General features: G+C 39.7%; 1 protein-coding gene across 1 annotated transcript in view; it reads left to right on the top strand.

The window, feature by feature from the left end:
- Positions 1–17501, top strand: part of ramp1 (receptor activity modifying protein 1) — a 52025-nt gene extending 34524 nt beyond the window's left edge. The window contains exon 3 of the mRNA XM_069698870.1: positions 15702–17501. Within this exon, the coding sequence (XP_069554971.1) occupies positions 15702–15957 (256 nt within the window). The 3' untranslated portion in view covers positions 15958–17501. The remainder of the gene's footprint in view (positions 1–15701) is intronic.
- Positions 17502–18780: the final 1279 nt, after the last annotated feature.

The following is an 18780-nucleotide window of genomic DNA, read 5'->3' as shown; positions in this document are numbered from 1 at the left end:
GTGTGTGTGTGTGAGAGAAAGGACAGTTGGGGACAGCACTTTTCTACCTCTCAGTGCATCTTAGCTGCCAAAAGGAGGGCAGCTTACTGAGCTCTCTAGTCTGTCCTCTGCTGTCACTTAACCACAATCACATCAGCCTCAGTTTCTATGCTGCTCCCACTCCGTCAAACACTTAACATGGTCTCTTTATAGGTGTCCCCTTTCTCCATCTGTTGAAAAAAGAGGACATCTATCTTGTCTGAAACCGCACCACTGAGCACCCTTTTTTTTGTTCCCTCACAACTAGTCACATTTTGTTCTCCTTCATCCATTCGTCCTCACCATTCCTCCCACAATCCTCTCCGCTGCATACTTTAATGGGTTTTTCATTTGCTTCCTCTCATCTCCTTTTTGCCTTTGATGTATTATTATTATGTCCCCTAGCGCCTCATAGATGCTAATGCTAAGATATTGCATGTCCCCTTTCAGTTTAGTGACATCTCTAAATGCATTTGTTCTCCCCGAGTCCCTCAAACAGCTTCTGTGTCACAGCAGTGTTTGTTCTTCTGTCAATATGTTGTAACCCCGCCCCCATCAAATCCCAGGATGGAGTGAGACAGTGTCAGGGAACTGTGTACAGGTCACCACACCATTACTCACTGCTCAATACACGGTCGTCTCACCGTCAGTCAATGTACAGCTGTACATTAAACAAGTTTTGAGACTGAGGGAGGAAACGGTGGTTCCCAGAATGACTTAATAAATGAATTAATCCGAGTCTGTCTCACTTGCAGACACAGTGCTAATCACTGCGCTGTTGTTAAGCTCATAAGCAGAAAATAAATCCAGTTATGTCCTTGCATTTCAGATCAGTCTATTTGAAATGCAAGCAAATTTCCCATTAGCAGCCGTTTTCGTGGGCTTTTTTTAAACATCTTTTTTAAAGTTAAAAAAAAATGTCACCAGCTTTCACGACATCATTTAAATATCGGAAGTCTTTGGATGATGTGACTTTGCCTTTTTTCTGCCAGGATCACAGACATCACTACAGTGTTCAGATAAACCCTCATATGATTCCATGCTGAATATATCATCTACATCTGTTTCACAATATGTCTAGAGTCTTGTACTAGAGATCATTAAAGAACCACACCAGAGTTCTTGAAAGTTTAATCTCCATCATAGCCGGCCATCCGGGGACCCGTTTCAGGGGCTAGCAGGAGGCCCTTCTTTCTATTCTAAGATCAACATATAGATAACAGATCATAGTCCTGTACCTAGCTCCCCACATCCGCCGCACGTCTCCGTGTACGGAAAATCAATTGTTAGATATCTTTCCATGTTGATTATCTTATAAACACGAGATGGATCTTGGAGTGCTTTGTTTCACGACAACAAACTGCACAACTCCAGAAACACAGCAGAAGTAGTCTGCGAACCATTAACACGAACACTGTTTGCCACATCTGAACAGTGTACTTAAACACAAACAACATTATCTTAGGGCATGCTGGGAAACTCCAGCCCCTACCCCAGCACATTAGTACAATATACGAATCAGTCTTATGGGGTTGTTGCTTCAGTAACTTAAAATAATTTTGAAACAGAATGATGAATGAAACTCTGTTAAGCAGACTATTGAAATTTGCTTTGGTTGTCCAGTCCCTCTCAGTGAACATTTTGCCCCACCTTGGTATGACCAGGACTGAAGGAGGAGGTCATGAGAAGGAGGTCTTTTAACAAAGTACAAACATGCCCAAAACATTTTGAGGAGGGAGGTGGGTTGGGGGTTGTTGTCAGAAGTCTGCTAATATACTGTATTTCTTTTCATGGAAATGCCTGGAAACTAATAGCTGCCTGGAGGGTAGAAAGACTGCATTCAGACATGTGAAATGTAGAAGATGGCATGCTTCATAAAATGCATTATTGTTAGCTCTCATTTGCAGCAGTGAGTGGACAAAAACATGCACAATGATTAGTATTTGCCTTTACAAATATCTTTGGGTATTTCAGTCTACCTCTGGTGTGCGCACCGTCCTGTGTTTACCATACCAAACAGGGAAACGTGAAATATGCGTGATTGAAATTCACAAGGTCAAATATCAGCCAACACCAGCTGCATACTAATTGATGTTTAAATCTTAATTGCAGAATGTGCGGCTCAATGAATCAATATAACGCGTCCTGTCAACCTTGCCTTATATCTAGCAACACTGCGCAGGGAGGTGACACTGCAGCACAAATGGCAGTCACCTCACTATGACTAATACGATTTTAAAAAAAACCTGCAAAGCCACTCTGCCCTAAAAGACATCGGAAGACTTCATTATTCGCTAAAGCAAACTCTAAAAAAACAGAAAGTAAGGCAACCTTTGATCCTTACAGACAGAAAAACACAGCGATTTTTTATTTATGCACACAACAGGAACAATTTTGTTTAGGAGACACACAAATACATATTTAATAGTCTCGCAACTGTTTCTTGATGGGGGTCAGTCTGCTGATATGTTGATCTTTAAATGAGACTAAACTAATTATACAGGCTCTGCAGTGATACAACCCTCAGCTTTTGTATCTCCAGTGTTGAGTTTAGTCGCACGTAAATTCAGAAGAAGAGTATAATTAAAAATAAATATTTTGGTCAACTAGCACTCAGGTATGTAAAAGACACTTAGCAGATAGAAAATATGTCAAGTCTGCTAATACAGATGGGAGGCAGATGGAAAGGCATCCAGCGAAAGACAGGAATGATAACGTGTTGCCAACTCCATTCAATGTGACCTTTTTCCGACATTTTGCTGAGACTGCTTGTGCTAATGTAAGCACTCCAACAAACAATCATCTGACACGTGACTCTTGATCATGTAAGCAAAAAGGGTCATAAAATATAATGAAGGTTGAATACAAATGTGCTAAAACTACAGCAGAAAACACACCAGTGTGGCAATGATTTGTCAATCCTCCGTTCACATTTCTGCATCTAATTAAACAGACAGGAGTACTTCATCAGTCAGGGCACGTTCCTGCTGATGCTGCATGATCAGTCCCCCCTCAATGCATTCAGATTTGTCAATTTTATTAATTATGAACTAAATAAATAACATTAATAAAAAAAATTTAAAAAGCCGAGGTGTGGCGAGGAAGCAGCTGCTCTGATTGCCATCTATCCTCCATTGCCTCGACACACAGTGGTGCCTAACAGCACAAAGTACAAGCGCACATTTCTTCACAGCCTTAACCATAAATCTTTATTTCCTTCTTCTTAGTTCATTCGTTTTCTCCTCAGTCGGCTGTGAAATCTCTCACTAAAGTTTTCATAACTCCTGATGCCCCGGAGTCTCAGTGAGGTCGGAGTACCACACACACTTTAATAATACAGCACACATGACACACAGGTCACTGCCCACGCAGAGAGGATGTGCAGTTAGTTAGTCTGCACCTGTACACATGATAGACTGTGAATGACAGCGTATACACTGCTTTTCCAAGTTCCAATTTAGAGGAAAATGCTGCTCACAACGTCAATTAAATAATCATCGTGATGTGCTTACTGTGACTGACAAGAATGTCAAATAAAGGATAGTTAGAAAACTGCCGGAAAATAGAGAAAGATAAAGGATTTGTTATTCAACTGTCATATTTAATTACTTACTTATTTTCCAAACAATGAATGTAATTAATGTCTTGAGGCAAATAGGCACATATTCTATTAAGCTTCTGAGCATTTACAGTAATCCTCTCTGCTGCCATCATAATAGAAAAGATTGACTGGCAAACAACTTGAAAAAGTTGTGTTTGCTCGTAATCATAATATACAACTGAAGCTAAGCCACTTGTCCACATAAGAACATTAGCAGAACATGATATGAATATAAACATCCAAAATCACGTCAGAGTACGGTGAAGCCATTATTCTTTAGAAAGGGCCTTTTGAGATAGATTAAATATGCTCCTTTATCCCTTGAGCCTTTGAGTGGGCAGGCAGGTAAACATGTTTGATTGACAGCTGAGCTTGACAAGATAATGAGACACAACACAAAGACAGACGTTAATGTTTTTGTTTGTTTAGCTTGCTAAGGTGTAGCACAAGACGTTTCCATGCTTGGAAAAACATGCAGTTTTGATATTTACTGTATCTGTAATCTGTCAGTTAGCTCTACATCCGTTGTACCAACTTGATCAAAGTTAGCGTGTGGAAGACGGGTCTTTGATCTCAGCCTAAATTCCTAAACTGTGGCACCATGAATCCATATGCAATTATGATATAATTTCTGAGCACTGTCAAGTCCACCAGTGAACATCTAGGAATTCTCGTCAAATGAAGCATGAGGAAGGTCATGTTTGCTATTAGAGAGTCCAGTATACTATTTAAATATAAACACACGTCACAATCATCTATCTGCTCTTCAAGCTTGAGTGCAGTTACTCTATCTTTAACTGAAGATTTACATTTCACACAGCGTTCAGAATTTTGGGGGGAATTGGAGTTGTACTTTATGAACATTACGTCATTTAAATACTGTGTTGCTTAAGTAGCCTAAATTAAAGCAAACCTATGTTGACTTTTGCTTTTTCATGGACTCAAACTTTGATCTCTCAGGTGAAAGTCATGTGTTGTCTCTTTCTACTCAGTGACGTGACCTTCTTTGACCAGCGTGGTCAGGGTGCAACAAAGGGCACCTTGTGCATAATTCTGATGCCAAAGGTTTTGGCAAAGTGTCACTGTTTGATGCCTTGGTAACGTGATGGGGCTTGTAGCCAAGCTGTAGGAAAGATTTGGAGCAGTTTATCGGCTACGTTGATGCCATGAAGGAACTTCTGGCTGAAAAAAAGCCAAGACTATCCAGAGCTCAAGGATCAGAAGTGGGTTGAGAAACTTAAAGAGCTAAAACTCCAACTGCACGCTGAAGGGCAAACTTTTTAGACATGTTTGGCCAACTGGTGGCCTTTGTTGGAAAGCTGGCAATTTTTGGTCAGTGACATTGCTACCACTTGATGTCCACACAGCACTGCTGAAATATGCAAATGCATCAGCGGACTTGAGAGTTTCACAACACAATCAGAAGACTTTAAAAAAATGGACCGTTGTTCTCTATCTTGATCAGACCCAATGGCTTTGATGGACATGAACTGAATCGAATACACAGGACAAGGTAAAGCAGCTAATTAAGCTGAAGATTTCAGCTGGCAGTCTTTGTACCAACACATCTCTGTGAGCAGTTTTTCTGATCAGGGAATTTTTCCATTACAAGTAGCGGGGTGGGGAAAATGGACGCTGCGCAACAACGACGCAATTTCAACTGTGATGATCTCTGCAACGCTTCGTCACACAGATGAGGCATGGACATTTCTGGAAATCTCCTGTCGTTGAGTTTCATAGGAAATGCGTCTCTGTGTGATGAAAATTTGATACTCAACTAAAAAGAACAAGCGGGAAAAATCTGGTTCTAAGGGTTAATTCTCTGTTTTTGACATTTGCTGGCATTGCCACACTTTGTAAATGAGCAAACGTCACTGAAAGTCCTATTCTGAAAGAAGAAGGGATTAAAAAGGTTTATTGCAGAAGATTTGTAGGGTTGGTAATGTCAGCTCAGGTGTTTTTTGTTCAACAAATCATTCCATTTGTGTTGTTTCACATTTTTTTATGTGTTTATTGTTGTTTTTACAGTGTAGAAAATAGTACAACAAACTTCTTGAAGGGGTAGATGTGTCCATACTTTTCACTGCAACTACAAATGCTAACAGAAGTTATAGTAATTTTTTGGCAACCTTGTAATCTGATGAAACCCCTTCATCCTGTGGCCGGTAATACTTCAGCTTGGTCACAGCACCTTGCCAGAATGACATAACTACAGGGTCAGAAACCGGTAGAATAGTTTGCTTAATGAATCCAAATACTGATATTATTATTATTTTTTGTTCATATACATTTTCTCCCTCGGTCCTTCTCCAGATTTTTTCACACTGTGCGCTTTTAGTTTAAAAATAACTCTCTTGTTTTACAAGCCTGTGTGATTGTTAGAGGGTATTTTGGTTGGGCAGTCATGCATGCCTGTCAGCCGTCTGTAATAATTCAAAACCCCTTTTGTGGGTGAGCTCACATCGTGTTCGTGCAAACCCAGGCCAGATAAATCCAGTGAGCTCAGTAGTGTGGAAAGTTAACTGAAATTCCCTTATTGTGGAGCTCTGTGATTAAACGGCTGATTACTTGGTGATTAGAAATGGATTGCCGCGTGTTTTTACAACTCTAATGACTGCATGACTTGCAGCGTTGCCTTCATTGCCTGCAACTGTTATGCAATGCATCTTCAATTAGGATAAGGATTTGAATATTTGCCTCAACGGCCTTTCATTTGTATTAGCCTGATATTTCATAGCGTCCTGCTAACGCAGGTAAAAAAATAAAATAAAAAAAAAAAAAAAAAGCAGCTTGTAGGGAGCATATATCTCAGGCAGACTGTGTTTTGAATTTGATTGATCTTTTTTACTTATTCTGTGTGACTGATGGCTGTTCGGTGAAAGCAGTGACTCAATTTTGAAGATCATCAAACTGCTGGAATACATTTCCCACCATGTCCATTTCCCACCATGTCCATACTGTAGAAACCCATACTGTCTTCGTTCAGTCTGAGGAACAAAAACATCATATTTCACTTCCTCATCCTTTACCGCTGTAAAAAGACTCATTGGTCTTTATAATCTTTATTGTTTGCTTAGAGTACACTGGCATTTGCACACAGTGTAGTCTTTTGCCAATTCCTCAAACTGAAATATATATATATCGTGGAGCCCTTAGAGGAACACATACTATAAAGGTGTGTGTCTGCTTTAATTGAGCCATCTTCTTGTTCTGGCCCTTTACATTAATACTGCAAACATTCACTTTGACGACTCACTGGTCCCACTGGGTTTGAGTCGAAGCTGGAAAGAAATCCAGGATGAGTTTGCCCAATCGGATTTCCCTTCCCTTTATTATGCTTCTCGTTTTCTCTTCCTCTGTCCCTTTGTATTGCTGCCCCGTTGTTCATACCAATAAATCATCCTTCCACTTAAACACACACACCATATACTTATCTATAAATGAAATCTCAAAAATATGCATGAGGAAGCAATCATCTGATTGCGATCATCAGATGATTGCTTCCTATTGCACATTTATTGGGGGAAATTATCCATGAAATTGGATGTAACAATATTCTACAAAAAGATGCTTTGATTGTTTCATATTGCAAAAAAAAATTACGTGGATAAAGATTTGAGTATCTTACAAGCTACAAATACAAGCTAAAAATGTGTTTTGATTGTCCTTTCTTGACTTGGATGTTTTGCGCTTCACTGTGCAGAATGATGTATGTGCAGAGTTTGACACTGGAAGCTTGCTTTTACATTGTTCTGCTGAAAAGAGAGGTTTCTGTGTATGATCATTTTAAGATGTGTCCGCACTAGTAAATAGAAGGACAACGCAAAAATACAAATGTGGGTTTTTGCATCATGCATTTCCCGCTTAGATACCTTTAGCCTAGCCATGATTTGACGCCGAGAAAGCTCCCCTTTACTGAGAATAACAATCAAATTTTGGACACTTTCATTTAGTTCTGATGCCATATTTCCTACTATCACAATGTTACTTAGTCAGCAGTGCTCTACTGGAAACCTGAGACACAGCCAAGAAGTCTCTCCAAGCTGAATGAATTGAACAAGCCTGTCATGAGCTGAAGTAAATCCACCTGAGTGTCATCTGAATGCTGCTTCAACTGTAGAGATTCAACTCAAGGAAATCCTAGAACCGAGTCAGTGCTACAAATTTGCTTCAATTTGTTGATGAGCTGTACTGCAGAATCTAACATAATTCTTCATTTTTCATTTCATTTATTGTGTTTTTAAATCTTCAAAAACATGACACATTTTAGATGTGGTGTTAGACTTTTGCCCCCCACTGTAGATTTAATGCACCTTTAGTTTCATTGAAATATATTGTTTGTATTGTATGTTTAAACCAGATTGTTCAGCTGGACTGTTTTGCAGTGTCGAAATGATTCTTTGACAGGGTTTGTGCTTATTGTTTATCAGAATTCTTTTGATTTCTGTCCATGTTTTCAACAGCAGCAACAGCAGGTCAGTATTTGTGAATGTTTGGCTTAATAGAGTAAAATAACCACGTCGTAGCATCTGCGTTAGTTTATGTGTCCAGATTTGGCAGTGATACTTGAGTACGGAGAGAACAAAACATTCACACACACACACACACACACACACACACACACACACACACACACACACACACACACACACACACACACACACACACACACACACACACACACACACACACACACACACACACACACACACACACACACACACACACACACACACGTACAAACAGAGTTGCAAAATCAGATTCATATCTCAGTAAAAACACTCAAACATAAATACATATGCAGACGAGGACATCTGCCATCATTCACACATCACACACTTGTCAAAAACAAACATCAACACACACTACAAAGTCCATCTGTTCACATCATGATACTCACTGACTTGAAACTGATACACAGGGAGAGAAAAGTGACAACAAATATGAACAGAGAGAAAACCATATGACGGTATGTACGTGTGTGTGTGTGTGTGTGTGTGTGTGTGTGTGTGTGTGTGTGTGTGTGTGTGTGTGTGTGTGTGTGTGTGTGTGTGTTTGAAAAAACATCTCTCAAAACTTTGCAAAATATTTGAGCACTATTCCTGTCATGTACAAAAGACAATGGCACACACACACACACACACACACACACACACACACACACACACACACACACACACACACACACACACACACACACACACACACACACACACACACACACACACACACACACACACACACACACACAATGGATGCAGGAGGTTGGCTGAATAACAGTAGAAAAGAACATTTGGTCTGATGTGCTCTGTAGTGACAGTGTTTGGTTTCAGACGGACAAGTCGCTCCCTTTGCGCTCGGAGCAGATCTCTCCAAGCCGTCACGGCTGAAACTTTCTCAACTACGAATGCAAGGGATGAAACTGTGTTTCTGGGTGACAGAATACTTACTTGAAAATATTTTCATTACATTTTCCGGTTTGAGGTGTCAGAACATTACGTGTCGGACAAGATGAGCTGTGACACCAGGTCATGTTTGGAAATTGAGAAGTGGAAAATCAGCAGAGATACGCATCCTTGTGTGAAATGGCAATCATCTTTAATCTTGGTATCAGACGCAATTCTTTGATGATTCTTGACCCATTTTTTTTTTCCTGCAAGGATCTCTCGTCTTATCAGGTGCTCCAGTTGGTTGTAGTGAACAAAAGTGTAATTACCGTATCTGTGTTGATCAAATGTGCTTTGCAGAGTTGCTCAAGAACCCTGCTTTTGTTTGATCGCCTAAAAACACGGTGGAAGTTACTCCTCGCTGCTTGGCTATGCTGTCTTACCCGAGATGCAAGACAGTTGATTGACTGAAAATGAAACAATCAAAAAAATAATTTATGATTGTTGTTTGCAGGCAGCTGATCAGAGATGAAAGAAAACCCGTCGAGTCCTGAAAAGATGTTCAAATCAGGGAAATTCGTTTTTGATTAAGGAGAGAATGATGAGACCTGACATAGATCCTGTATCCTGGGGATAGGAGGAAAAGCTGTATCTTATCTGCACTATAAAGATAGTTCAGAGCTGTTTTAAATCAAAATTTTAAACCAACGTTTTGTTTTGCATTTGAAAAAACACTGCACCCTTCTTTAATGCACTTTTGACAAAATACGATTTCTTCGTTTATGGGAGGAAAAAAGTACAGACATGAATTTGTTATCATCATACAGTACTTCATTCTAAAACTATTTCCTTACAAAGTCATGAAAAATGTTAAAAAACAGTTATTTGCTTAAGGAGCTGTGTTGCTTATAATTGGTCCTTTTTAGATGAAGATGAGGATTCTGGTACGTTTGTGTGAAAACTCCGGGTGAGGACCAAGTGTCAGCAATGCACCAGATGGTCATCAATTTACTCCTCTGCTGTTCTAACTGTGTCTTTAAACTCGTGAGCTCATGGGAAGTCGTGTGCAGCATATGCTTGGCGTTCAAGGGGCGTTATCGCAAAAACACTGTTGCTGGGCAACCGTAACATGGACGGCATGTAGAACCCACAGAGGCTCACAATTTAGCAAGCGAACGTAATGCAGGAAATGCAAAGGCAGAAAGAAAAGGTGAGGAAGTTGGGGAGATCAACATTTCCCTCTGACGGAGGTTATTATCTAAGTTATGAAGACAAACTTTACATGACTAAAATTACAATAATAGCTGTAACATCCAATGACAAATGAACTTCCATGACCTCTGCCATTTTAATGACCTCTGCAAACAGGTCACAACTCGTGAACTTGGGGCTCAGTGAAAATTTCGAGTTTTGATGTGAATATCACAAGAGGGGGGGCCGTTCAAATGGAAGACCCCATTCGAGCGCAGCATAACTGCATTTCAGGTTTTACTCAAGTGTATCTTGAATTACTTTTATAGAGAGCAAAAGCAGCCCTGTGTTTAAACACTTCAAGCAGCTGCGTTGGAGCGTGTTGCTGTTATCTGTAACAGTTTAAGGGCTTGAACGCTGCACAGTGTTTTACGAGACTCGCTAACATTTATTATACCCTGTCATTATGGTTGTTAAACAGTACAATTATGGCATTTGCATTACAAAATGATCTGCCAGGCGTGCGTCTCTGCGTGTATTTAATTGGGCAGTGACATCATCCTGAACAAAGTCATTTCTTCTCCAGCAAAAAAAAAAACTGTGCCAGGTTGGACCTTTCTGTCAGATCAACACGCTCTCCTTCTTTGCTGGAACCGTCTTGGTCAAACTGAACTCTGACTAACAGCTCAGTAGGACCCCAGAGAGGTTTGCTGCTCCGCTTGTAATTTCAAAGAGAGATTTAACACCGCTAAATATAAACTGCTCCTAAATATAAGATGACTCAGGGGTTGTGGGAAGGGCGATATCATACAAAACCGCTAGTTTTTCTATAATCGGGTTTCCCGAGTGATTGCAAATATTTTTTTTTTTTCAGTCATAAAAATATGACATATTGAAAGCCAGCAGAGAATAGAGGCTGTTACAGTGTGTGTGTGTGAAAGGTGTCTGGAGGAAGCATCACTCAAGGCTGACGAGAGGTTTTGTCAGTTAATGTGTGTTATTTAATTATTTTGAAAAATGGTAAACGTACAAATATGTCTAAGATATATTAAAATGCATCTGGATGTCCACCAACAACACATCCTAACTTCAGTATCAGAGATAATGATGTTTGTTGCTCCACTAACTGTGGATAACTCATGGCTGTCATTGGAGAAATGGGAACAGCATGCTACATAAAATAATGTGCATCGCCATATAGAGCATCATTATTTTTTCATCGGTGCCCCTTCCACCTACTTTCGTACCTTCCCCCGCTTTACCTGCCCGGCTCAGCGAGTGTCAGTCAGCCGAATAAAGGGACAGTCCCGAGTCATTTCTCAAGTCACTGGAGCGCCTTTTCTCTGTGTCGCTTTTATTTATTCATTATCCAGCTTTCATTTATTCACACTGTGCTCTTTAGTCAACAGATCAAACTACTGAAAACAGCATGCTACTGCCTGCTTCAGCTGCCTCTGCCCGTCATCTTTTACATGTGGGATATTTTTCATGATAAATAGTTAGTCAGGCCGCCTGTCTCTCACTCTGCATCTTGTGTCGTGCTCCGTTTCTCCATCTTTCCCCGATTATAATAAGGTGGCTATTTGTGTTTTATTTTAATAACAAACAAACCTGACCAACAGACTAACTTTTCATATGCTTGTAGGGGATTTTCTGTAAGTTCAGGCTGAAAAAAAAAACCCTTTCCAACCATCATTTCACCATCTCAAAACACCCGCTTTTAAAAGTACTATTGGATAAATCATCTTGTACTCACTTTTTTGGGATCAAAATTGATAGAATAAATCAAACACTTGACTCGCTGAGTCCTGACATCCGTGCTCTAATTTTTGCTGCTGTGTTTATAACAACTCAAAGTGATGAACTAAGCAACTTCCTGATTTACTGACACCGACACGGCAGTTGATCAAAGCAGAATATACTCAAGCAGACAACTCCATGTGCAGGAATTCATTTGTGTTCCTTTTTAAATCTCCTACTGATGTGAAGTCTTTGCCAATAAATTCACGAGTGTACAAAGAAGAGAATAGAAGTTGCAGAACACTTGGCGAAGGATGCAATGTCGCATTTTGATGATTCCACTAGCGGTAGGCTTCAGATGGTGTCTCAGGGATCACAAATCATTTTAGTGTGTTGATGAACTGTAGGAGCTGATTTACCTCCATATCAACATTATCTTGGAATTTTTTCGATGTGTTATAACAGAAAATAAATCAATATTTTGACATTAAGCCAGTTAACATTGATTCTGCATGTCTACTTAAAGGACCAGTGTGTAGGATTTGCGAGGATCTACTGGCAGAAATGGAATATAATATACATGCATATTTTTAATTAGTGTATAATCCCCAGTTATATAAAAGTAAACAGGCTTGTTTTACATAACTTAAGTTATACTACTTTGCTCAGTAAATGTGTACTTTTTTCTTTAAAGCATTGTATTGTATATTTGCATCTGCCAGTGAATCACCACAAGAGTAGGAATGATAATATGTTAATTGCACTTCAAGAAAGACTTGATGTTCTCTGCTATCAGGTGAAAAAAAAGATGTGCATACTCAGTATTTGGCATCAGCCAAAAGAGTTGGAAAATCAAATATTATGCCATTTTAATACATACTGTAGCCTTTTCAGTTTTATATGGGACAGTTCAAATTGACTGACTGTCATGTTTGTTTCCATGTCTGCTCCCCGCCTGCCAATTCTATCTTTTTTATTGACTGGAAAAGGACAACACATGCATCATAAACAAATCCTCCGACACTTTCCCCCTACCAACACTTGCCTCGTACTTTCCCTCGTTTAAAGGACATTAAAGCAGTACTGAATGTCACAGCATACATGCCAGGTTAAGATAGAGCAGGACCTGCTGTCTACAACATAACATTTATTTTAAAAGTACAGTGTATAGCCACTAAACTTTTTCTGTCTCAGGCTGATTCACTCTGTTCTCTGTTTAACAAGGGTTTATGATTAAAAGAAAACAGAGCCAAACAAAAAGGATATAGAAGCGTTTATTTATCAGTATTTATCAGCACACACACACACACACACACACACACACACACACACACACACACACACACACACACACACACACACACACACACACACACACACACACACACACACACACACACACACACAACTTCCTCAGATTTAATTTGACTCTAACCTCAGCTACACAAGGTGAAACCAAACAACTACATCTCGTTGTGCACACTGCCCCCGCCTTAACCCTGCTGTGCCTTTGGTGACTCATCGAAAAAAAAAAAAAACAAAAACGCTGCGCTCATTAGTGCAGCAGTGGGACCAGAAATCCTTTCTTTTTTTTTTTTCTGAATTTGTAAACTTTCAAGGAAGCAGCAGAGGAAGGAGGTACACACCCAGGTGGAGTGAACTTGCCACCTGAAGCAACACGTGCTCTGTAGCGCTGGTGCCATGCCAAGCAGCCCTGAGCTGTTTACATCAACAAACCTTTCCACAAAGAAAGACCTTGTGTTGGGGTGCAACATCAAAAACTGCTAAACTAACATATTAAATCTCAGCTGTGCAGATCAAAGAAGACATGCAGAGCAGAAATTCTTCACAAGAGACAATGTTAACAATGGTGAACATGTGTTATGTTAAAGGAATCCGTAGAGAATCGTCACCCAACTCTGCCGTCCTCTGCAGATTTATGAGTCACTTTCGCATCTCTCTGGTTTTACTGTCTGCAACTTTACTCTTTCAGTTCAGTCTCTGTGGTCTGATTCACTAAATTTCCAGCAGTAGCAGACAGCTGTTTCCAGCTAAAACCTCAGATAAATCTGTTGTACGCTGCCCGCCCAGCACGAAATGGCAAACGATCACAGTAAGCGACTAGTTAGTCAACACAGTGGAACATTTTGCTGCTAAACATAGTCCCTCAGGAGCTAGTAGCAAAACAGAGCTAAAAAGAGAGTGAAATTAGCCACCCAGTCCTTCTTGTAAAATGCAAAAGTGTTGTTTCTGTTTGTAAATATAGGCAACATCTTGACAAGTAAAATTTTCTTTTTTCTTCCAACAAGACTCCGGATGAATGCTAATGTTGCTCCAAAAAAGCAAATATAAATATGAAATTTTTTTTTGTTTGCTATATCAACTAAAGTACTTTTATTGTGTGGCCCCAAATGGCCAAAATAGTTCTCTGCAACTTTTAAACATCAACAATAGTCAGATTTTTGTATTATCCTTTCCAGCGCAAACAATATTGTCTTGGCTCTTTGCTAACAGCATGTCTGTCGAGCTTTGGATTTCTAAAAATAAGACAGATACTCAACATTTAAAGACATTGGATGGTGGTGTCTAATTTTGTTTTTCAAAGACCAAAAAAAAAAAAAAAAAAACAAGAGGACAAGTGTAAGAAATTGAAGTAGTGTGTTTTCTACTACAACGTATGCTGTAAATATTAACAAGCTTACCCAACAGGAGTAAAGGTTTGCTTCCAAAACCAAGGGTAATTTGTGGGGTTACAAGTTATGTTGAAAAAAGGCCGAGCACATAGACCAGCATATCTGCTTTCCGGTATTTCCCAACTGTGTGGAAACCAGACATGGGTGCTTCAAAAAGTTGCACGTAACATTAGAAGTTCTGTCCTGGTCTGAATTGGTTTTGAACACTGGAACCAAGTACGGAAACTAAGAAGCCAAACGGCTTATAACAACCGGACTTTATATTTTTCCAGTTCTACCTTGGACTTGCAAACAAAGTCAGCTGGAGACCACAGACTGTAGTTAAAAATGGACATAGTCTTCAGGTCTGAAAAGTGAAGCCATGACGGAAGTGCCTTAAAGTGCAATACCACTGAGAGCTTGCTCCAAAAACATCTGGCTCAAATTGACTTTTCTCATGAACTACAAAGTCAACTACTTTTTCCACATGTCATTATGGTGTCATTTGCAAAATTCACTCCCTCTCACCAGTGTTATTGTGGTTCTAATGAAAATACTTCTATAATTTATAAAATATTGGGCCTCAAAGAGAGAGGTATATTTGGGGGTGTATGTCTGGTTTCATTGACATGCCTTGGGTACGGTCAGATTTCCGGTGAAGGTGGGCAGCCATAGTGTCTTCAGGTTCTCAGTCAGATTCACCCCCATTGCTATTCCTCAAATCATCCAAATATGGTCACTTCTGGCTCTAAAAAAAAGCTAGCCAAATGACGGGGGTCGGCTTTTGTCATCCATTGTCCACTGCATTTGTCCCATGAGAAGAAGCACATGAAAATATATTCAATTTAAGGTCACCATTGCCTGGTACTGTAAATCCGTATGCACAGTCCACTTTATAATGAACATGCAAGATCAGCCATAGAAATTCACTGTGAATATCATAGCAATCCCACTTCACAACTAGTTGCTCAAAATATGAGCAAATGATTTAAGCACCCACTGATATGCTTATTGTCTATGGGTACTATGGGTTTAGGGCATAGCAAGTTTGTTCATTTCTTAACTGCTCATTTTTCCTTTTCATTTGTGCAGTCTCTACGGCGAGCTGACAAACTGCACGTATCTGGTGGCGCTGAAGATGGAGTGCTTCTGGCCCAACAGGCAGGTGGACGAGTTCTTCATCCGAGTCCACAGGCACTACTTCCACGACTGCTCGCTGTCTGGACGACTCCTCAGGGACCCTCCCAACCGCATCTTGGGTCCCTTCATTGTTGTGCCCATCCTGGTCACCCTCCTCATGACAGCCCTGGTGGTGTGGAGGAGCAAGCGCAGCGAGGGCATTGTGTAGTGAAGGGAAGAAGGAGGGGGGGTCATCACGAGACTTAAGACAAGAGGTACTTTTCTGTCCCTAAGGTTACACCATTCTCGCTTTCAGTGACCAAATGAATTATTTTCCTGAGTGTTGAAGTTTGGGGAACGGGTTTCAATCGGACCAGAATCACTACATTATGGACCCACAAGAGGAGCTGAATAAAACCAGACCCTACTTAAGTGATGCCTCAATCCAACTGCACCAGTGTGAAGCTTAAGATCCCACAGAGGTGCTGAGAGCCTCACATGAATTTGTCTGGACCATAATAATGACTGCTGAAAAGATATTGTAAATAAAAAATTAAAAAATCACTATTACTCAGAGAAATTGCTTGCAAAGAATTTTTGAATGTGATGATGATGCTGTTACACAAACAAGAATTTAACAACTATTTTTGGAGACCATGAACATAGTGCTCGACAGTAAAAAAAAAAAAAAAAATTACAAAAGACAACAGGACAGATACTTAGACCTCTGTTAGAGAACCCAGGGATATGTATTGTATGTGTGTGCACACACAATATAGTGTAAATGTATGTACAATATGAGGTGACTCTTTCAGCAGATTGTATCGTCTTTGTGACACGATCAAGGCAACAAATCATTGTTTACTATATTACTTTTTCTCATGCAAATTGTTTGCTGTCATGTGGTTATTTTGACAGATGTAAATTATATTTGAATTTGAATTTATCTGAAACAGATGGCTCTGCAGAATATAGAGGGAGTAGAAGTAGCTTTAATTTCCTTTTCTTTACTATTATTAGATATCCGGTCCTGTCCTGTATGTTCACAATTTCTGCAGCTTAGTCTCCTTCTTGAATGGGGTAATGAAATGAGGAATAGCATAATCTAAAGTAAACCAGCTGGTAAAATGCAGGATGCGCTAGACTGAACATTGGCAGATGTTTAAAACGGGTGAAAGGAAGTATGTCAAAGAAAAGATGGTTGCTACACAGGAGCTGTACGTGATGTTGTGTTCTGCAGCTTCCATCCTGCCATTACCAAGGAAACTAAGATGTTGAAAAGACAATAAAGACAACAAAGAGTAGAAAAATTTACAGAGAAAAAACAAAAATCACAAATCTGACTACAGAGAGAACATGAAACAATGGGTTCAGTTAGCCAACGCACTTCCCTGCTGAACATGCCGTAGCCTGAAGCGCAGTTTGTGTATCACAGATCTTAGGTTTCTATTGATTTGTGATCTCCCGATGTGGTAGAGTGTGCCGCCTGAACTGTTTCCTCATTGATATTTTTGAATGCTCTCTTTCCTTTACAGATTAATTGACCTGGAAGCTCCCTGTCAGCAAAAACACACTTTAAAACACAACCACATTTCCCCGACACGATCTTACTTTGTACTTTGTGCCAAAAGCTCTTGGAAAACAGGGGGCGAGGTTTTGTTAGAAATGTCAAATATGCTGTTGGAGTGTCTTCTAATGGTTTGATTTAAGAAAAATCTATAATCATCCATTAAAGTTGAATAAAATGTCTGGCTCATGTGTCCACACTCAAGATCAGCACTTGTGTTTCTTATGAGATGATAATGCTGTGAAAGGCTTTTGTATGTGTTGAATATGAATAATGAATCCTGCTTTAATATATGAATAGCATGGTGCGCTATGTTGAGTCATAATGACTGCACTTGGTTGAAGCCCCTGTGTCATTTACTGAAGTGTGAAAAATGTTTTTTTAAAAAAGGGAAAAACTTTATTTAGTGAATTGTAAACAAAGCGAAGGCCTCCGATTTATATGGGACACAGCATTGCATTCTGGGAAATGACTCATTAATGTTGCAATTAAGTCTTATCGCTGCCGTCTTCACATATTCACCGGGGTCTAATAATGTTGACGGGGCAGAAAATGAGTAACTGGAGATGCAGTAGATATGCTGCTGTTGTGTCGGTGCTCTCAAAGGACAGGACAGTGTGAATCCAAACCATTCTTGTTCTGTAATTACTTCTTATTTGATAAACGTAATTAGAAACAAGGTCAAGACTCAAGTAATTTGTATAAAGACAAAGTCAAGGGTCAAGTTATTTGTCTTTATTTATTCTCGACTAAACTAAGTATAATGTCGAGTCGTTCAAGAGAAAGTCCAGAGTATCGAGTCGAGTATCAAGTATTTCACTTTCCTGTGTCAATAGTTTTATTTTCACAGTATACAGGTCAAATGAGTACATATACACTGTGTGGGGTTATGCAAGGCCTGCCAGTTGCTAACTTACTATCTTTTTTACTGTTCCAGGATTTTACCAGTCAAGACCTGAATGCTTTTGAGTCTCAAGGCCTCACAGCAGCTAAATCCAAGTCAAGACTCTAAACGGACTCTGAGTCCAAGTCTTGAGTTTATCACTTTGTCACAGACCAAAGTTTAAAAATCATTGATAATATTGGTCTTAAAATGACCCCATAGATCTTTTGTGCAAGCACCTTATTACAAACCACAGCTATGTTTTAAAGTTGAGTGACTTCCAAGTTACATAAATAATGACAATCTGGAGTCCTGGAGAGGTGACGCAGTTCAGGTGACGTCTGTATAAAGTATGTTTTTTTTCTTGTCGGAGGAGGCAGGTTAGGTGGGCGGTTTGATACAACATTATACTCGGGTGTAGGAGACTGTTGTTCGCTTCCAGTTTCAGACAGTTTTTAAAAATCTGGTTTACTATTGCCATGACGACAAAGGTTGCATAACTTTAAGGAAGTTGTAACTGAAACAAACAACATGATTCAAGTCAGCATTTGAACCCAATCCACCCATCTTTCCCAAACCCTAACAACATGTGTTTTGTACTA

Source organism: Brachyistius frenatus, unplaced genomic scaffold (assembly GCF_029030835.1).
Source record: "Brachyistius frenatus isolate BFR_SWC_R1_liver_20210118 unplaced genomic scaffold, ASM2903083v1 Contig_28, whole genome shotgun sequence".
Lineage (NCBI taxonomy): Eukaryota > Metazoa > Chordata > Actinopteri > Embiotocidae > Brachyistius > Brachyistius frenatus.
Note: the sequence above shows the minus strand (reverse complement) of the source record. Positions and strands in the feature narration are given on the sequence as shown.